The sequence below is a fragment of the Takifugu rubripes genome, chromosome 17 (assembly GCF_901000725.2).
Source record: "Takifugu rubripes chromosome 17, fTakRub1.2, whole genome shotgun sequence".
Lineage (NCBI taxonomy): Eukaryota > Metazoa > Chordata > Actinopteri > Tetraodontiformes > Tetraodontidae > Takifugu > Takifugu rubripes.
This window is the reverse complement of record NC_042301.1, coordinates 13,798,078-13,819,541: the sequence shown is the minus strand read 5'-3', so window position 1 is coordinate 13,819,541 and position 21,464 is coordinate 13,798,078. Positions and strand designations below refer to the sequence as shown.

The 21,464-nt window shown below is 50.1% G+C and overlaps 1 protein-coding gene across 8 annotated transcripts; it reads left to right on the top strand.

Moving 5' to 3' along the window:
• Positions 1-3,448: 3,448 nt before the first annotated feature.
• Positions 3,449-16,612, top strand: sh3gl2a (SH3 domain containing GRB2 like 2a, endophilin A1). 8 transcript variants are annotated; one of them, XM_029851328.1, is made up of 13 exons: positions 3,449-3,632; positions 13,466-13,534; positions 13,644-13,716; positions 13,802-13,945; positions 14,143-14,276; positions 14,344-14,502; positions 14,621-14,724; positions 14,831-14,946; positions 15,202-15,216; positions 15,330-15,341; positions 15,693-15,699; positions 16,059-16,075; positions 16,206-16,612. In XM_029851328.1, the coding sequence occupies exons 1-13, from the start codon at positions 3,588-3,590 to the stop codon at positions 16,400-16,402; spliced, it is 1,092 nt and encodes a 363-aa protein (XP_029707188.1). In that variant the 5' UTR covers positions 3,449-3,587; the 3' UTR covers positions 16,403-16,612. The 8 variants fall into 8 exon arrangements, with proteins under 8 accessions (XP_029707188.1, XP_029707189.1, XP_029707193.1 ...); XM_029851329.1 differs by having other exon boundaries at positions 15,693-15,704; positions 16,064-16,075; XM_029851333.1 differs by lacking the exon at positions 15,330-15,341.
• The last annotated feature ends 4,852 nt before the right edge of the window (positions 16,613-21,464 follow it).

The window sequence follows — 21,464 nt, the reverse complement described above, 5'->3', positions numbered from 1 at the left end:
CCCGGTCTCCTCGGTCCCGGCGGACCGTCCTAAGCCTTGCTCATGGCGGCTGTCTCTGCAAAGCCACGGCCTGAGCTCTCGGCCTGGAAGAAAAACAAAAGAGGGAACGAGAGAGGAGGAGATCTGTCCTCTAATCCGCTTTCTTTTGCGGCGTAGGAGGAAAGCTGGAGTCCTCGGCATCACCTCAGACAGGAGCCGCTCTTTGGATGCCACCGCCTGAACTCCCGTGCGTCCCTGCAGTTCCCGGTGGAGCAGAAAACGTGGCCAATCCGTCGTTCTGGTCAAATAACTGCTTCTCCAAAGGCACTGGCCCGTCTTAAACTTTCCTGTGGACACAAAAGCGAAGGTGCGAAAGCGCGTCCATGATGCTAATACAGGCCCATCCTTTGTTTCTCCGCTCCAGCATCTATAATCACACCTTCCCTGGGCCTCCTGAAAGCACCTCTCCACCTTGACTAACTTTTCCAAGCGCTCATTAGTGGAGCGGCTGAAGTTTGGAGGGTATGAAGTGGGCCGGCAGATTACCCCCTGTAAAGTAGCGCACCTCAGGTAATCACGCTAATGAATTCAAGCACCCCTCACCTCCCATCGCACTCACCCCTTTCCCTACTTTCTCCTTTTCTCCCACACCGGCGGGTCGGAGCGAGAAGTGCCAAACAACAAAAGAAGTGTTTGTTTGCATAATATTAGCGCCGGCACACAGTGGCGGGGGCCCTGACTGCAGGACTGGCTGGAGGCCTCCCGTGAACACAGGTGGAGCAGGGTGAGCATCACTGGGACCAATTAGACCAGAGCTCAGGTATATTAGCATGTTTGAGTGGAGCTGGATGTTTCGAGGGATCGGCGGGCCGCAGGAACGCCTGACCGCAGCCCGTTATGCGCTAGATATTTATTTGCAGTGACACATGTGCCAGAATAAAAACACAACCACTTGTTAGCGGGTTTTTTTTTTTTTTTTTTTTAAAGATTACTAAGAAGGTGAGGCCTGTTTCTTCAGGATCTGAGCCTTAGAGGTCAATGAAAACACTTGGTTTACAGAACGTGGCCAGTGAAAAAGAATGAGAATGAAATAAACACCATTTCTTCCTTCATGGACTCCCTGGGTGGGCGCTGTCGAAGGAATGAGGGTGAATTCTCAACACACGCTCGGCCTAATAAGGCTGATGGCAGCACTCATATTTCACAGGAGGGCTTCCTCCGTCTGTCTGCACAGAACAGGTGAGATTTATTGTTTTGTGGGTTAATACATGTGGACACTCACCTCAGGCCACGGGAGCACATAGAGATCACTCTATGCTGTGGGAGCAGGAACTCTATCATCGAGGTCAACAAGCAGGAAATGCGCTCCAATAACTGCACTGACGTCATTATCTGCTGCTAATTTGATAAAGTCCGATAAGAGCAGCTCAGAGAATACTAAACCTGTGTTGGTTTTAAAGTAATGTCTATAATTATTATATTTGACTCCACGGCAGAGCTCACCAGAAACGGGTCACAAGAGTCATGGGTGCTGTATCATTTCTCACCACTAGATGGGGGTAAAATACCGCATGTTGAGACGCGTGTGTCCCGAGTTAAGGTTGTTAATATGTACAAATGGAGTTTATAAAATATGTTTTTATATTTTGGTTTAGATGTTACAAGTTTTTTTTATGGGATTTTTGCCTGAACATGTCTTTCTTTGCCATCATGAACTGACGTTTCGTTTTCAGCCCGTGATTTTGTGGTCTATTTTAGAAGTCTCGCGTAAGCAACGGAAATAATTTCTACCTCCGTTTTGTGAGGATTTAAACTAGCTGAATAAGTGTCTGAAGTACGTATTAATTTTAGTTACGGTTGAACTTTTAAAAACAAGCCACAAGATGGCGCCACGAACACATGAAAGGCGTCTGGCTCGAATGACCTGCCTTATATAATCTGCTGTTGACCATGTTATAAAGGTATTTAAAACATATTTGCAAAAGAGGAGTCATGTGTGCAGTATTTAAGTGTTAATCCTTTACTGTTTTACGAGGTTCTGCTTCTGATTTGTCTACATTTAACAAACCATAGCGGGGATATTCACAGTTATTTACAGGTTTTATACTAGTTTTCATCAGATGAGCCCTGTAGACAACCAGCCCCTTCCTACATGTGCATTAAATAAATGCAGCGAACCACAAACAGCTTCTCGGGATCAGAATAAACTCGATGAATTTAAAGGTCTTGTATTTGAATGAAAGCTGATGTTTGAGAACTACACATGCAGACCTTCCTGCGGCGCCATATTAGCCTGGGCTTTTTTGGATGTGGATGTTTTACAGCCACAGCTTTGGCACTCGTGTCGCCATATGGGACACTTCTCTGCCGGGAACCCCCCCCCCACCCCCACAATCGCACCAACCATCTGGCGTGGAGGGGCTGCTGCTGAGCTGTTGGAATGTCTGCAGGTGACTTCTTAGCTTTAACTCGGAGCCATTGCTCGCATTAGGCCTGCAGATTGGCGCAGGCCTCTAATCTCTCCAGCCAAAAAATATCAGTGACAGATTGGACCCAGTCTGAGTAGCTGTGCTATTAAATATCTACTGAAATGTTTCCCACTGCGGAAGCTTTTCGGCAGCTTTGTGTTATGAACTGGTTTTATGTTCACTTTGGTCTGAAGCTCAAAAGTGGAGTTTATGTTCATAATAAGAGTCTCTGTCGGTGCAAATGTACTGAGAGGCCTATTGGAAGGTGGATCTCTTCAGGGTTTTTCAAGGATATGTTCATTTTAGTTCTGAGAAACTACATGTGGATAAATGTGTCCCACAAGTGTTTCCGATCCATCTGAGTTTTTACATGTAGAAATCAAGTTTAATTCCTATGCCCAAACGGGATTAGTTGACCAGAGAGTTGCCAAGGTTCTCTCTCAGGTCTGTTTATGTTGGGGGCTAGCTAACGATGGAGGGGGCCCCGCCGCAACATTTATATGCATAGTTTAAATCAAGGGAACTAAAGAATACGTTTGGATGCTAAACTTAGCACACAAGCCTTACACGCGTGTCTATGAGTGACATAGTTGGTTTATGAACCAAAATCCTGAAATTTGACCTGTTTATTACTAAAGTTTCTATTGAGTAAAATGAAAAACGTTTATATTTAAATGTGTGGTGACGCCACCAGTGTTCCGCGCGCGCGCGCGTGTTGATGCGCGAGGAAAAGCCGGTGCTGTCCAGAGTGCTGAAACGCTCGCGCGTCTTCTCCATCTTTATCAGGTATTGTTTCCATTCCAGGGGATCCCGGGGTCTCGTCCTGTCCCCGGCTCTGTCCCCGGCTCTGTCCCCAGCTCTGTCCCCGTCCTAACCCCCCCCCCCCCCCTCCCCCGTGACTGAGCCGGGGAGGCGGACACTTTAACGGCTCCGACGTCAGCGCCGCTGCAGACATGTGCCTCCATCATCCAATAGCCTGCCCGGAGCCGCAGTCAGCCTCTCTCTCACAGGAGATCCCTCCGGTGAAGACGAGCGTAGGCAGGACTGTAGATCACCTTCAGCAGCCAGCAGCACCGAGGTCCCCCCCCTCCCCGACAGAAGCGGTTTCCTTTTCTCGGCTCGAATCACCGTGTAGCGACCATGTCTGTAGCGGGGCTGAAGAAGCAATTCCACAAAGCCACTCAGGTAAGAGCTCGACCAGCACCGGGTCTAAGAGGTCCTTTCGTCGCGGGGCAACCGGACGTGGGGTGTTTTTAAGATGTTGATGGTGATTTATGGGCTGAGCATCACTTCCTGCGGGCGCGCGGGTGCAGAGTCGTGCTGCAGCGCTGCACCAACAGCATCTCTGCGACGGGAGCGCGCTGATGTTCCCGCATCGCGGGTATTTCTGTGTCAGGGAGGCAGGTGGCATGATGGAGGGGGACGTCAGTTCCTCTCACATACCCTTCAGATGACATTCCGAGGAGGGGGGAAACAACCACCGAGCCGCAGAGCATGACGGCCGCTCGCGCTGACTGCGCAAGTTGTTCCCTGGAATGGAGGAAGATTTAAATCAGCGGTTCCCTCAGCGGGAACTCCGTTATGCAATCGTTAAGTGCGGAAATCCTCTCCGAGCAGAGCAGGGACCGCACGCCATGACCCCGCCGCCCTCTAAACGCATTTAACGCCCATCCCGGGACATCGGTGATTAAATAAATCGTGGCCCCTCCGCCCCGCAAAGGTGGGGGGGGGGGGGGGGGGGGGGGGGGGCATTCAGGTGATTTAAGCCTGTCAGGTTAGGACACACGGTGGAGGTGAGACCACGTGATGCGCGCAAACTGGCCGAGGCCGCCCAGGAAAGTGACGTTTCATGAATTATTAGCGGGGGCCCACCTCGACCCCCCCCCCCCCCCCCCCTCACACACACACACACACATAGACATACACTTTAATGTGGTTAAAAGGGTTATTCCTCTGCTCTCCTTGTGCCTGGTCATGGGTGTGGTCAGTGTGTGGAATTTAGTTAGTTGGATTTTGTTTAAATATTCAGCTTTTTTAAATCATCATCTTAAAAAAAGCATAATTTTGGGACAGTTGAGGTGTAAAATAGTTGTTTTTACAGTCGGGGGTCCCCCCTCCATGGCTCTGCCATGTTTCTACAGGAGCCTAGAACAGACAAAAAGGCTTTAAAGCCATACTTTATTTACTCTCATTTTATATAATCCATCAGTTTTGCAACATCGGAGCTAAATTCCTGGATACGTCGACTGACATCCTTAAAGGTCATCTTTATCCACGTTATTTAAATATCTAACCCCCGACAGTCACCACCAAAGACCCGTTAAAATACAACAGAGGTGGAAGACACGTGGACAATAACAGCAAATGTGGATTTTCAACCCAGAATCAGAATCCAAAATTGCTACTAAGCCTTTTAACTTCTGTGCCCGTATGTGGTCGCGACCATAACAACTACAGGACTCCTGCAGAGTCGCCCTCATGGATGTAAAATCAGGCCAAACCTCAAACGTCTCAGATTTATCAGGCTTAGATTGTGGACAGCAGTTAGCAGGGGACAGTTAGCTCGCCTCACAGATTGTGCTAATTCTGCATGATGAGACCATTAAAGCCCATTAGCCCCCCCGCCGCAGATGTTCCTCATTGCCTCAAATGCATCTCCGTGTGTGACAGTCGCTGCTGCGCAAGCGTTCGTACGTGTGATCACGCGTGCAGCGATGTGACTTCCGGTGTGCACGTATGAAGAGATGCCAGAGTGTGAACATGCAGCCAGGAGGCCTGAACCAGCCACTGCTGTGCAGCTTTAGTTATTCCGCTGTGGTCGGAGCTGCGCACGGTCTCGCGCGTGCTATTGCAGCCTTCTGTTGTGATTCATTCAGCACACACACACACACACACACACATACATACATAAATACAACCTCCCAGTGGCAGAAGGCTCCTTTAACCCCTCTGTTATTGTGCCACAGTCCTGTAATCCGAGTCCAGATTTACACCAATCTGGCTGTCAAATACCAGCACCCACACATACATGCGCGCGCACGCGCAGGAAGAGGGGGTGAGACAGTGCTAACAAATTCTCTTGGATTTATACTTCTCATTTCCTGGGCTGTTTTAGTGAAGTTTTTAAGTAAAAGGCAGGTTGTGCTGCAGCCGATAACCTCTGAAATTAGAGGCTGCAGCCTCGTGAACATCAGGTGCACCGATCCGCGTCCTCGGGTTTCTCTTTGCTGATAACATGGGCAGCCTTGTGTGGAGCACAGGACACCTGGGAGGGGACATTCTCACGCACGCATGCCCCCCGCACGTGCTCTGACAACATCAGTGTAGCCTCATGTCCATTTTATGTAATTTATTGCAACCGAGTGCAGTCACATTTCAGTTAATAGACATCATCTCTCTCTCTCTCTCTCCCTCTCTCTCTATGTCTCTCTCCCTCTCTCTCCCTCCCTCTCTCTCTCTGTGTCCCCACCAAGGACGTTGGGGTGATAGAGAGGCTTAATAAACAGTCTATTCATAAAAAAACTGGAAGCACAGACCATGAAGGGCGAAGTTCATGCGAACCCACTAAACACTTGTAAATAAATATGAGTTTAATTCTTTATTTATGCCCACGTAGCTTTTTTCTACACTTCTGTAAAGATCAGTCCTGTCACAGGTGATGCATTTACACCTCCAGGCAGATGAGTCACGTGCACAGCAGATTCCGTTGAGGTTCTGTTCCCCTGGCGAGAGTCAGTGCTCAATCCCAGAGCTGCAGGAAGCCTCACTTATCTGGGCGGAGGGGATCTGGACTGGCCGCCGGTGTCCAGAAACCTTAATTAAACACAGGCTGTTGGCGGAGACACGTTTCCAGGGGGTGAAGAGATTGTTTTTTTGACTTATTCTGGTAAAAATGCAGCCGGAAATTGAAGAATTGACCCACGATGCTGCAAGAATTCCTCCTTTTGTCTGTTTTCCCTGCGTGGGTCTCCTCCCAAGGAAGGATCGGCAGGGACTTCCTGGCAGCCATCTTGTTTTCCATCGCTTCTTCCTGCAGAGGCGTTAACGGATTCGATTCTCTAGTTGTCAGAGAGTGGAGCAGAGATCCTTTATTGGTCGTGGGCCTTGGTGTGAGCCGAGGGTTCCCTCTGTGTGTGCTGAATGCTAATATCCGCTTCACGTTCCTCTCTCCTTTGTGCAGACTCGTGATTCACTGAAGTAAATCCCCCTTTCTGCAGAGACCTCCCTGGTGTGTGTGTGTGTGTGTGTGTGTGTGTGTGTGTGTGTGTGTGTGTGTGTGTGTGTGCTCTTAAAAGCAACTCTACCTTTAGACTTCATCAGAAAACAGCCCCGTGTGCGTCCCGCAGGTGCACGTGCGTGCATGCGTGCATGCGTGCCTTCGTGCGCGTGGTCAGCAGCGAGGTTCCTGGATGCCGGCGGGGGGGTGGGGGTGGGGGTGGGGGTGGGGGGGGGTGGGGGCAGCAGATTGCGAGTGTGTGACTCATCCAGCACAGATCCTCTGCAGGCCTGCAGTGCAGATCCAGCTGGGAGATAACAGACGTGTGTGTGTGTGTGTGTGTGTGTGTGTGTGTGTGGGTGTGTGTGTGCGTGTGTGTGTGTGTGTGTGTGTGTGTTGGGGGGGGTGGCGGCAGGAAGGAGGGTGTGACGGAATCACCCCAGAAAGTTTGTTTCTAAGGCTCCATTGTTATTTCCCACTGTAGGATTGATTTTTAATGCCTGGTTTCCCTGCTCACCGGGAGCGCGCATGCCTCCGCCCGGAGCTGGAAAACCGCCCCGTCTGCGTTGGGACGTCAGGGGTGAATGACAGACGGACGGGACTATTTTGGGTCGGACGCTGTGGGCGCCATACGAATGAAAGCTCGGCTGAGCTGAACTCATTGGAACGTCCTCACCCAGAAGAGACGGGAATCAGCATTTCTGTTTGAATAGTCTGAGCCTTTGCTTACTGAGCTTTGATCCTTTGATCTCCGCTGTGCTTTTCCTCTTCCCTGTTCCTCCTCCTCCTCCCTCCGTCCCTTCCAGCACCAGTAATCAGCACACAGAATATAATATAAATATAATATATATAATATAAATATTCTGGCCACATTCCACAGCAGCTGCAGCAGGAGAAATGATCTCACTCTAAGATCTCAGAGGTCGTGCAGACGGACGAACGGATCGGTTGTAGGTCCTTCCATCATCTTTCCACATCGTAGTGATGATGGTAAAACAGTGTCACCTTCGGCTGTTGCGTAACCCCCGATGACCCCAGAAATCAGATACGGATCGGACTTTTATGGCCGGGTAAACGGGCTCGGAGATCAGGTCACACCAGTGCAACTCAAATCCATTTCCCAGAATCCTGCGACACGGGCCAATCGGAACCTAGAGAGCCGAGGATCGGGATTCGCGGGCCTCACCTGGCGCTTTGTGAGGGTGGATGTGGACGGTTGCGCCTACGCTCATGACCTTTGACCCCCGAGCGGAGGCGGCAGAGCAGTGAGACGGGAAGGCGTGAGAGTCCCATAGAGGGGGGAGCTGGAGCTTCCTCCAGACCCGCCCGCCAGCGTTCCCAGTTTCTGGACTGGCACGGTCGGGGGATGAAGCGGGATAAGGGGCGGATGCGTCCTCAGCCTGGGGGGTGGGGGTGAGGGGGCGCGCTGGGACTGCTCCTCTCAGGCCGAGCGCCACGTCAGGGATTATGCCGGGATTAATCGGAGCGCCATGACTTCGTATCATATCGTAGTCGTGTGGACTCTGAATCACTAATCTCCAAAACGTGCCGCATGTGCCGGAGCAGGCCACCGGATCGTACCATGTGACCGCGCCGCCATGTGACCGCGTACCATGTGACCCACACTTGACATTCGTTCATGTTATAGATTTTTATGCATTAAACCCATATAATCAGACTATGGTGATGTATATATTGGTTCTGTACATGTAACACACTCCTACTATCCAGATCTTTACTCTGCACCTTAGAAATGAGGCTTAATGGTATCCATCAGTATTATGGGATGTGAAGCAGGAAGTCGATATCCGCTGGAGGACGTGGCGCCGCTTCATTCTTCTCTGGACGCATCACACGTGCTCGCATACATCCATATCGTTCATTTAAAGATGGAAATTCAGTCTTTGGGTCTCTGCGCGTCCAGCTTTCCTTTTTTTTCCGTGTCCCCGTATTGATTTGGATCTGGAAGCTCGGCCGTTCGATTCCCTCGAATCATTATTCCGCCGTCGCGCCGCGGCGGCCGCAGTTGGAGGGAGGAGGAGGGCTCGTTTGTCTTCATCAGCAAAGATAATAAATCTGCTTTTGTGCGGCTGGAGGCTGCGTGTTGAGTTCAGGGTCTGTTAACGCTCCGACGTTCAGTTTATGCAGAAGGTGCTGTTCCTCCCCCACAGTCCAGGCTTCACTGGTCGACATTTATGAGGGTTCTTTCTATATTTCTGTTGCTTATTGTGAACCAGGAGGTTTTTTTGGGTGTTGTTCTTAGTATATATTTCAAGTTTAATGTTAGATAGCTGATATTTGGCACCGTACCAATGACTTGATTAAACCTGAAGGAAAATGTTGGGCAGAGTTGGAATTCAGATCGAACAAAGCCAACAAGAAAGTCAAAGAAAGTGTCCAGTAAAATGGCAGAAAATTCCAGTTTAAATGGCGAAATTTCCAGTTAAAGTGATCACTTATGCAGTTAAAGGAGGAGGACAAAGTCCCACCAAAACCACCACGAACAAAAGCAGCAGAGTGAACACAAGATGGAGGCGGGAGGTGCTGACAAGCCTTTCGCACGTTCTCGTGGTTCCTGAGGAGAACCGCGGGAGGTGCCACCAGAGCAACGTTCAGGAAGCGTCCAAGAGGACAGGAGCTGCGATGCCTCGTTAAAATACTGATGTTGTGGCCCGTGCACGCCTCGTTTGTGTCCCGTGCACGCCGTCCCTGAATGCAAACACACGCCAGCTGGCGTCCCCCTCACCTTCCTGCTCGGCTGCAGACTCCACTGTTACATAAGAGCTGGTTTCCAAACAGATTACGGTGGTCACAGCCCCCCCCCCCCACACACACACACACACACACACAGGGATATTAGAGGTCAGTGAAGCAGCATAGCCAACCAGTGGGCTGATGCTGGTGAGGACAGAGGACGCACCCCCACCCCGCTCTGGTGCTAATCCAGTCTGATGTGTCCCCGTCTGGGCTAAAATCCACGACCGCTTCGGCGGCGCCACGGTTGAGACGACGTCCTCCGTCCTCTCCGACGCCACCTGGATGACCCACGGGATTACAGCAGCAGTCGGGCCAGAATGATGCGTTGGACACCAGGAGTTCAAAATAAATCATTTTTCCAGGATCCCGTGAGAGCATGTCTGATCTAATCAAACAATTCAAACTCTAAATATCAAAAAGTCGGTAAATTCCGTTGTTCTAAAACTACCCACATCGCCACCTTGTGGTTAAACAAACATGTAAACGAAAGTCCCGACAGGGTGATAAACTCACTGGTAGGTCAAGGTTTGTAGTTCCTTTGTCCTTAATAGACTCCAGTGATCCGGGCAGACGGGATCAGCTGATGTGTTCCTGGATGCTTTCTTAAGTAACGGAGGACCTTTATTTAATACTGAAGGTGTAATCCTAAAAAGGTATTCAGGGATCTATTATGGGAATAAAACCCTCGCAAGGACCTCCGCCACCATTGTTTTTAGGACTAGCGCCACACGCTAACATTGTGGACTCTTAAAGTGCAGCGCAGGGACGTTTTAATGCCGTCAGGAATAGTCAGATCCTTCCGTTATTGTCCAGAAGCAGGAGCCGTCCTCCTAATAGCCTCGCTAATCACCCCTGTCATTTTTAATCTCCCTCCTCCACCCAGGGCGTATTTAAAGCGCGGCCCTCCGTGTGCCCGGCCAGGATTACGCCAGTGAGCCAGAGAGGAGGAGGAGGGGCTGGTGGAGATCGGCAGCAGGCAGCAAACTCCTCCACTGACTCACATTGGGCGCCATGTGACCGATGCTAACAGCTAGCAGTGCGTTTGTGACAGAAAATAACGCTCGGCGGACGATGTGGCACGAGATCACGCCGGGGACGTTAGCGTCGTGCGCTAGCATCACACTTTAACCGCTGTGATGGGCTCTAGATGCAGGAGGCGACTAAAATGATCGCCTCCGGCCAGAGCGCGTCGTCACTCAGCATCAACCGGCCTTATTTTCCTGGAAATTGCTTTCTCTGGCGGGAAAAATTGCGTGTTGATCTAACTGCCGAAGGTGCGATTCGAGCATGTTTTCACTGAAGAGCGGATGGAGAAGAACTTTAACTGGGAAAAAAACCTTTTCCATCGACATTTTAGGAGTATAAATAACTGCATCGAATGGTACAGGTGTCTGATTCCAGCCTCTGTGTAGTCGTGATGGATTATTGATTCTGCAGCTCTGGGCTTGGAGAGGGCGCTCTAATCCTGGACATCAGACACTTTTTATGTCTGGGGCGCGTCTCTTCCTCACCTCTTTAATAGCATTAGCCGCTGATGTCTTTACGCTCTCACGATTTCAGGTTGGGTTTCTGCCGAGGCAGCATCGTTTCTTCAGATTAAACCCCCCTCCAGCGCTATGATAAACAGATTAAGGTTCAGGGAATTTCCTTGTAAAGGGAGGTTGAGCCCCTGGTTGGATGTAAACTGGAGCAGACCAGTAGCTGTGCTTCCCTGATCATTCCAGACTATTTTAAGCAGTTGAATTCTTTAGCAGGTGATTAACTGAATGTACAGCATCAGGTGTTATGTCAGGATCAGAGCTGCGTTGCTCTCCAGCGGCTCCGTCGGTGCTTTTAAAGGGTCCGGTGGGGGCAGGCGAGGACAGGATGACCCCTGGAATGATGTGGGAGAGTTGGGGATGAGCGGCGAGGACGGCCTGCAGCCTTTGACAAGGCCTCCACGCTATTTTCTGCACATCTCTTTAATCCGCTTCCATTAGTGCCGCTGTGGGTGGAAGAGAAAAGGGGAATAAGGGAGAAACCGTGAATCGGACCTGAAAGGTTCGTTTTCTGGATCCCCGTTTCGCTGGGCGTGTCAGGGTGAAACATGAGGGCATCTCTCCTGTCTCGCAGTCAGAGGGGCGAGAAGTGGCCCCCTGGACATGGCTAACGGAAGGTCCTCTGCGTCCCCAGCGCACGCTCCCCCCTCAGACGCTGACCAGCGGCGAGGAAACACGGCATTTGAAGGATGAGCGCTCGTCTTAACCGCTCAGCCGTCGGCTTCCGTCCGTTTATTCCTCAGATGGTGAAACAGGACCCAGGACTCAGAAGCAGCCTTGAATATAAAAGCAGCTTCGGGAGGGTCACAAGCTGAAAATAGGTCCACGCAGCCTTCTGGGGGTGACGTAGAGGCCTCTGACATCACTCCACTGTGACCACTTCCTGGCAGCCAGGAGCAGTTTTTTTTTTCCCTTTTTGTTTAATCCATATAAGGTTCAGTTCTGGCCGCCTCTGCGCGGATCACCTTGGGGTGTCCTCTGGAAGAGAGGACGGGTTGGTGGAGATGAAGCACGAGCAATGAGGAGATGAGGAGAGGAGATGGGTTCTCTGGGGGGGGGGGGTTAGCCCTTCCTCCACTCTTGCATATTCAGTCGTGACAGGATTCTCCTCCAGCTCTTCATCACGTACAGCCGTCACACTCCAGCATCCAGAGGGTGCCGCGGCGACGGCTGTCGGACACCAACTCGCCTTTTCCTTCCTGCTTTTTATCACCGTCGCTCCCTCAGGACCCAGACGTGCCCCCGCAGGGTCCGACGCCTTCACTTAGCTTTAATAAATTGCACTTTCTCTGAACTAAAAAGAAAGAAAGCAGCCTCAAAGGCTGTGAGTGTGGGTCAGCAATTCCACTTTTCATCAAAAGTCTCTGGAATTGAACCTCTCAGGTTGGAGAATTCTGTGGAATAAATTATATCTGACTGAGCATCTCCCTTTGATGTTGGTGGGCTCCTCAATTATTCACAGGCCTCGCTTGGCTGACGTGACTGTGGGAGATTTAGCGTCTAAAAGGCAGCGTTCTGGCTCTGCAAACGTCTAAAAATAGCTGTAATGATGTGCGGCGCCGTTGGCGTCCCAGGTGTGAGCGCGGCGATGACAGCCCGTGTTTCCGATGGCGCTCGGACGCCAAATTAGGAGACGTCTTTGATTCCGGCTTTGTTTCTCAAGATCAAAGCTGAGATGGCAGCATGGACTGAAAGTTACAGATTCTGAGTGTGTGTGTGTGTGTGTGTGTGTGTGTGTGTGTGTGTGTGTGTGTGCGTGTGTGTGTGTGTGCTGTCACGATGTTTGAGCTTCCTGCTAAGTGGGATCAGAGGAGACTTTGCTGTTAGATGACTCAGAGCAGCGATCCTCAGGAAGTCTTACATTGCAGAAACTACTGTCACGGGCTCAGGCTTAAGCCGCCGCCCACGCTGACATCATCACGTCACGCCTCCGCACATCTCGCTTTAACTGGTTCATTTACCCGCTGCTGGTCGCACTCAGCCGCCTTTTCAGCCGCCAGTTCACGAACAGTCTGGCGTGTGGCCCCAAAGAGAGCAAACCCTGATGGTTTTGCTGGAGGAGGGGCTGCTTCTGTTGCTCCTGACATCCTCCAGAACCTCGTTGTCCGCCGCCTGCCCTGATTGTGTCAGAAGGCTGCCCCCTCCAGCCATCTGGTGGCATCGCCGCCAAGAGCTGGTTGATGGAAGTAACTGTTTTAGCATCATTGTGTGTGTGTGTGTGTGTGTGTGTGTGTGAGGGAGAGAGAGAGAGAGAGAGGACAGCAGCCAGGGGGATTTTGCTCTTGATGCCCCTGCTTGGAGAACGTTTCCCAGTCTAATGAGGACCGTTAGCATGTAGCGGCTCATACTCCCCCTAGTGTCCGCATACTGTAGTTGCACAAGCTCACGTTCACGTTAGCATGTTTTACTCAGTCTCAGAGGGAAAATGAAAGATTAGATTCAATAGATTAAATCTTAGACGGTGAAACTCCGAGGCTGACGCGTTGTTTTTGGGGTCTCTTTTGCAGAAAGTGAGCGAGAAGGTCGGCGGGGCTGAGGGAACGAAGCTCGACGATGACTTCACTGAAATGGAAAAGGCAAGGCTGAATCCTCCCCACCGAGGACAAAAGTCTCAATATTTGCTTCTTAGATGCGTCTCTAGTCATTGACCCTCTCACCTCGGCTCTCCTGTCTCCCCACTTCCAGAGGGTGGACACCACGTCTCGGGCAGTGTTGGACATCATGACCAAGACCACCGAGTACCTGCAGCCGAACCCAGGTGACAAAACAAAACTCTCTTTGGACAAACACACATGCGTCCACAGAACCAGCTCCAGCCCGAATGCGCTGTCTTTGTCCCGCAGCCACCCGAGCTAAGATGAGCATGATGAACTCCATGTCTCGTATGAGGGGTCAGGAGAAGGGTCCCGGCTACACCCAGACCGAGGCCATCCTCGGGGAGTCCATGCAGAAGTTCGGCCGGGAGCTCGGAGAAGAATCCAGCTTTGGTGAGCTGTGGCAGATTATCAAAGAGACGTCTTTTATGCCTCACAAGAACGAGGCGGGATCATGTGACTCCCTCGCGGGCGTCCAGGTCTATTTTTAACAAGGTGCCTGAAGTTTGTTTTGCACCGAGTTCAAACAAAGGAGAAAGCCGCAGACGCTAATCTCAGCCGGGAGGCTAAACGCGCTTTTGTCCTTCAAGGTCTCGCTCTGGTGGACATCGGGGAAGCCATGCGTGAGCTGGGGGAGGTGAAGGACGCCCTGGACATGGAGGTGAAGCAGAACTTCATCGATCCGCTGCAGAACCTCCACGAAAAGGACCTGAAAGAGATTCAGGTGAGAAGGAAAGAACGTGGGCCGGGGAGGATTTTCTCATTGACTTTGATTTGGTGTCCCGTCGCAGCATCACCTGAAGAAGCTGGAGGGTCGTCGTCTGGACTTTGATTACAAGAAGAAGCGTCAGGGGAAGGTGACCGAGGACGAGCTCAAGCAGGCGCTGGAGAAGTTCGACGACTCCAAAGAGATTGCTGAGCAGAGCATGTTCAACCTGCTGGAGTGTGACGTAAGCCCACCTCGTCCCCTCATACACACAATGCTGATGTAGCCTTGGCGCAGGAGCTAAAGCTCATTAGCATGAGCTCGGAGCCGGTAACGGACCTCCCGGTGTCGGTTTTCCTCAGATCGAGCAGGTGAGTCAGCTGGCCGCGCTGGTCCAGGCTCAGCTGGAGTACCACAGCCGCTCCGCTGAGATCCTCACGCAGCTCTCCAGCAAGATCGATGAGCGGTCAGTGCTCCTGTTTACCCGGATTAGCTGGTTTAGCTACAATAACACGCAGAATTCTCTCATGATTCCACTTGTTTGTTGAGGGATCACGTTTTACACTCCGCAGAATAAGAGAAGCCTCAGGCAAACCACGGAAGGAGTTCGCTCCGAAACCGCGCACGTCTCTGGACTTCTCCATCAGCGAGAACCACAACGGAGGGATCCACGGCGCCCGCTCCCCAGGTGTGACCCTGATCCCGCGACCCCAGTGTCACAAACATGCACTCAGACTGGTTCTGGGGCAGATTGTCCCCAGTGGCGTGCAGGGCAACCTTTATTTAAACAGTAGCGTTAGCATTAGCATGTGTTAGCGCCACACATACGCGTGCAAAGGGGCTCGGATAAAGCGGCTTCAGCCGAGATGTTGAGGGAAAGAGTGAATGAATGGAATCCCCACGCGTGGCTCCTAACGTCAAGGTTGTCGTTGTGTTATTTCAGGTGCGCGGTCTCCAGGTGAGCCAGCTCCACCCTCTGTCGACGTTCCACTCATTCCTTATCGTTTTACGCTCATTTTAAAACCCTCCTCCGCTGCTCTCTTCCCGCCCCTCCTCCTCCCCCTTTTGCAGCAAGGTCTCCAGGTGAGAAAAAAAAACGTGACCCCCCCAGAGATACAGCGTTATCTCTCCATCACCCCCCCCCCACCACCACCACCACCCCACCACCACCACCACCACCTGTTTTGGTTCATTCTCTGTCACTCGCTCTTTCCCGTTGGCGCCGTCCTCTCAGACCTCCAGAAACGGCCAACGGCAGACGAGCGCCCCCCCCCCCCCCCCCCCCCGCCCGCCGTTCGTCGTCTAACCTGCGTTTTATTCTGCTTTTGTTCAGTGACCTTCTGTTCTCATCCGTCGCCTCATCACTCGCCCGTCTTACACGCTGCCTCCGAACGCTTTGTTCACTTTGATGTTTCTCTTCTCCCTCCTTTGCAGCGAGATCTCCAGGTGAGCGCCGGCGGCTTGGGAAGAGGAGCAAACTCTCTCCTCCGCCCTTCTTACTTCTTTCAGTGGATCTGTGGACCTCAGTCTGCTTCCGTGGCCGCCGTCCTGCTTCTGTCTAATCTCTGCTTTCTCCTTTGCCTCCGCCCGTTTCTTTACTCGGTGTCTGAGGATCAGTTCAGCATTCTGGGAAGCTTCTCCGACAGGAAACGCTATTTTTCAACAGAAAGAAACGATTGATTTCCCAAAATGTTAAACTATCTTCTCCGTGCGTCGCGTTTCAATGCTAAATGAGACGTTTTGTGACTTCCGGGAACTCACGTTTGTCTCTGTTTTGCTCCTCCTGCCTGCGTTTGCTCTTCCAGCCAGATCTCCAGGTGAGCATCTCACACCTCGTTTATTCCGGTCATTAATATCCAGACCCAGTCCTGGAGGATCGCGGCCCCCGAGGACTGGGTCTGGGCGGCCCCGTCCCGCTTCACCGTTCTCCTGGTGTCTCCCGCTCAGCTCCGATGGATCAGCCCTGCTGCCGCGCCCTCTACGACTTCGACCCCGAGAACGAAGGTGAGCTAGGCTTCAAGGAGGGCGACATCATCACCCTGACCAACAAGATCGATGACAACTGGTTCGAGGGGATGCTGCACGGAAACTCCGGCTTTTTCCCCATCAACTACGTGGATACGCTGGTGCCGCTGCCCCACTAGGACGCCGCCACCAGCCTCCAGCCTCTCAGTGTTCAGAGTGACCCGTCGACCCAAACGCCCTCCCACCTGAGCGCCGCCTCGCATCAGCAACAAGTCGAGCAGAGACTGAGCAGCAGCTGAACTAAATATTCTACGTTAGGAATCTGGGAAAATCAGACGTCCATCAGCAGTTTAAGGAACATTAAATCTTAGGAAATATATTTAAAAAAATACCATTTAGATGCTTTTCATGATGCTCCAGCAGCTAAAATCTGCTGATTTTAATCACCTCCTGAGCTTTTTCTGCAAAAGAAAGAAAAAACCCAAACATTTCTCAGCAACCTCTCTCAGCTTACTTTGACTTCATTGCTTTTCGACAGATTTATTGATTTCTCTTCGTTACCTAGCAACACCCGGGCGCGAGCGCCCGTACGTGAGTTAGATACCAAAGCTACCTGCCACATGAGTGAATAAATAACAGCAATGGCGCCGATGTCGGAGTGGCGAACAGGGTTTTAATGCAGCAGGGTGGAGTATTTTTGGTATTTGCATGGGGGGGGGGGATCTATAGACTAACCTGTGTGACTTTACGTACCTGAGCCAGTGGTTTGTGGAGTGGTGACGCGATTTCCTAAAAAAACAAAACACTGTTGTGATGTTGAGGCGTGAAAACTGCTTGATGTGTCTGTGATATGATCATTCTAGAGGGTTTGACCGCTCGGCTGAGCGCCGTTCCTGTTGCGCAGCACTTTCCGCTGCGCGCTAGCCCCATTAGAACTGTGTAGATTAGCTTTGGAGCCTCAATCCAGACCCATTTAGCCGTAGTCGGGCCCGCACCGCTAACAGAACCCAACCAGTATTTACTGTTGTGTGGAGCGAGCTGCTCTAATCATGGGAAATATGCAAACCCGCGCTGAAAACCCTTTTTCCTCTGTTGCTGTCTCATCCTCTTGATGTGCGGTTTGACCTCAGAAACAAAGTTGTCAGTATTATTTGTCGGTGATCCGACCCCAACCGGAACCGTCCCGCGTGCTCGTCATCCCGGCCTGTTCTTCTCTGCAGCCTTGCTGATGTAACTAACACCTCTGCAGAAAACTGTGCAGCACTAATATCTTCTTCTTCTTTTCTAACAAAAAAAGCGACAAAAAACATCTTGTTAGACACGTGCATGTCTCTTTTGTGTGTGGGGGGTGGGGGGGGGGGGGGGGGGGGGGGGGGGGGGGGGGGTGAAGGGCCTCTGAGGAGGTCAATTTTTCTGACAGTGTTCAAAAACACGGATCTCTCGTTAATCACTGGACCTGTTCGTTATACTGGATAATTACAATAAATTATGCAAAAATCAAGCGACATCCTGCGTGTTTGGGTTTTTTTAAAGGGAAGCACAAGACAGAATAATTACGGTGTGAAGGTTATTTATGTATTTCTTTATTTTTTAAGGTGACGCGACTCCTTCCTTCTGATTCTCTTTTACTTTTTTTTAAACAATTGTGTGTATCTTTGCCCTCAATGAGGACTGTACAGCTTTTCTGTGCTTTGTTTTCACCTTGTGTGTATAGTCGAGCATCGACAGTAACGTATCTTATTTTTGTAACTGTGACAGAAGTAAACACATACAGTATAGCTGTACATATTTATGCGGTGTATTATCTAGAAACGTTGTGACGAGAGCGATTCTCTGTGCTGCACATGATTGTTTCGGGGGGTTTTGTCGCCGTTTTATTTGGATTTCAGTTTGGGGTTTACTGTTATTCTCACATCAGATTCTAAGACTGTATGCTTGATGTAAAGAAACAAATGTGACAAGTCGGTGTAATTTATTCAAATAAATACCAAGAACTGGTTTATGTCTGTCGCGGCTTTCATTTCCGGGCTGCAGAGGACAGTTTCTGGAGGTAATGAATCTGAATATAGAATCATTTAAGTTGCTGCTGACGTCTCCTGCTGTTGTGTTTAAACTCTGCAGGGAGCAGAAAAACAGATGCATTATTCATCTCGCTCCTTCCTTCCCGCTGGACTCATCTTGCAGCAGTCCAAGCTGAGGGGGGAAAGTAGGCCAGGTAAAAGATTCTTTTTGTGCCACAAAGACTGAATCATCCTGTGCAACAACAGCAGAGTCACGACTGATCCCAGACGGATCAGCTGGGATCCACAATCCAAACATTCAGATGGAATTATGATTAAATTATCCCGTAGATCTTAAAGGGAGTGTGGGTACACAACGTGCCAAACCGCACGTTTCTTCACATTTATTTAAATATGTGCAGAAATATATACACTACTGTATATTTTTACTGGTGTCTTTTAGATATGTAATGACCAGATTTGACCAGAAGGGGGCAGTAACAAAAAGTGAACACAATAACCGTGTTTTAACCCTGGACTTTAAATAATATACTAAAAAACGATCAACAACCATTCACTAACTTCATTCAGCTTAATTAATTTATCTATCTTTTGTTTTTCACTCTCATGAGGAGTATCTGTCTTTTTTTTAGACAAGGTGTAAATGAGGTTTTTTATTATTTTTAAGTTAGAAACAACTCAAAAACCAGTGAGACTGATTCCAGGATCCAGTTTGTGCAAAATAAAACGAGTGCAAAGATGCACGATTTGGGCAAAGAAGTGTGCAGCATTTAACATCAATCAGGCTGCAACTTCTGTGCACGTCCACGCTCCACGTGTCATTCTGGCTTAAGCACGCGTGCACATACAGACGGTTCAGCGGGGTCTGCTGGAACATCCTGCAGCCTCTCGGGTCTTTAGATCTGCATCAGAGCGTGTCGTCGTGACGGTCACACGCCCTGAGACCTGGCGCTCTGCTAAGAACTGCAAATATAGACACAGCCTGGGCTTTGTTTGTTATAGTGCAGGTGAGATAAAACTAAACGCAATAAGCACTATGGTGTTCTGGAATTAGCAGACGTGTACGTTGGAGACACTGGACACATCTGCATGATGAAAGAATCCAGCCTGTGGCGGGTCATCGAGGTCGTCCAGATGCACCAGATGATGATGCAACAGTCCCAATGGTCTCCATCAAAGGTTTGAATTTAATGGTAAATTAGTTTTCATTTGACGGGACTTTTTTTTTTGCTTCCAGCCTGATATTAACTACAAAGTGGTGTTGCTAATGTGGTCAGTTCATTAGATCCACTATATACTTAAGACTCTATGGACTGACCCATTGTAGATAATATAGGCGTTTGATATTATTAGTAGCAGAAGATGATTGTTTTAATATTCTGAAACAACCATTTTACACTGGTGTGCAGGTCCAGTATGAATCAGTGTAATTCACTCAAAGTCAATCATTTCTAAATAATTGAAAGCCCATAATGATTTAAACACTCTTGTCCTGCAGAAATTGATTTTTTCTGTCACCACAAGGCTTCTCAGGTGTCGGCATCTCCCACAATGCAACTGGGCATCTCCCACAGCTCCCAGTTTGGAATGTTGCTGTGTATTCATAAAATTCATATTGAAGGTTTGAGACCTTTTAAACGCCTGCAAACCATCCACAGCATTTTACACACACACACACACACACACACACACACACACACACACACACACACACACACACTCGATCGAGGAGGGTGCGTGAGGAGACAGGCAATCCAGTAAAAAGCATTCCTCGGAGCGTCTCTCCTGGTGGGTGGGCTGCTTGGACACTGGCCCACAGATCCTTTACAGCCTGTGTGTGTGTGTGTGTGTCTGCACACACAATTCATCCACACACACTCGCTAATACACCGATGATGAGCTACTGAAGCCTTGATCTCAAAGGTTGAGCCTACAAAAGGCAGCTAAACTGGCCTGTCCATCTGATGGATGCAGCAATTCCCTTACTTTGTGGGTGAGAAGCCATTTATATCTGCACACACACACACACACACACACACACGTACACACATTTGAAACAGGCGGGGTTGTCAGACACTCCATCATGTTTGACACTTAAATTAGCCGCAGCGCTAAACGCATGAATGGCAGGCTGCGTGTGTATCTGCGCCAGCCTGCAACCACAGCGGACCACAAGTCACCCGCAGTTACGGTGCGTACGTGGAACAAGTCTGCAGTTATTAAACCTCGGCGCCTCCCAGCAGCGATCGGAACTGGTTCTGCCACTGCCGAGTGAAAATTCAGAAGCCAACATTGTCTCCAACGGCTGAAAAACACTAGAAAAGATGCCCAAATTTATCTTAAAGCCTTGCAGTTGGAAGAGAAATCTGTGAGCAAAGGGAAATTTGGCGGCTCCACATTTATTTGACAGCAGAAGCACATTTATGCCCAGAGCAAACAGGAGCGGAACCTGTTGCCTTAAGCTCAAAAATGAACTCAGGTGAGGTCAGGTCACCGCTGCCACCATCAGCGAGCCGCCATTGGTCGAATTAGCCACAATTTGGTTCGTTCTGACTCTCGGGGGAGATGAAATAAAGTTAAAATGGCATCAGGATGATGGCAGAGAAGAAACAATACTGATGACCTCATTGGCCACTATTGATCATGTGACTACATGATGAGAGGAATTGTGATAAACCCACTCGGGCAGACACATGAGCCACTCTTCAGGACGGTCACATGACCACCACGGAGACCCACAAGGGTGCAGCAACTGAAGGTGGCAGCGAATCTGGATGAGGGTGAAGAAAGAAAACAAGTGGCTGGAATATCGAATTCAGTGTTTCATTCAGTTCAACTGAAAAAAGAAACCCCCTCAAGAAGAACAAACACGGTTCAATAACAATAATAACAAACCAGAGAAGAGGTCTTTCTCTCACACACACACACACACACACACACACACACACACACACACACACACACAGAGGCGCAGCTGGTGGTGGGAGTATGCCAGTGTGTGTCATTACATGTTTTCCTGTGGTGTTCTTACATAGTTTCTCTATTCAACAGGAAAGCCCAGCTCTCAACACCAGACAGAAGCAGCTAATTCCCCCGTCTGTCAGAGACGCTCGCACAGGCGCTGAGAGGAGATGACAAATGAGGCTGCGAGACAGGTCAGGCAGGAATATGGCCGCCGCAGCAGCCCTGAGAGGGAGCCAATGGAGGGGGCGGGGCTTCA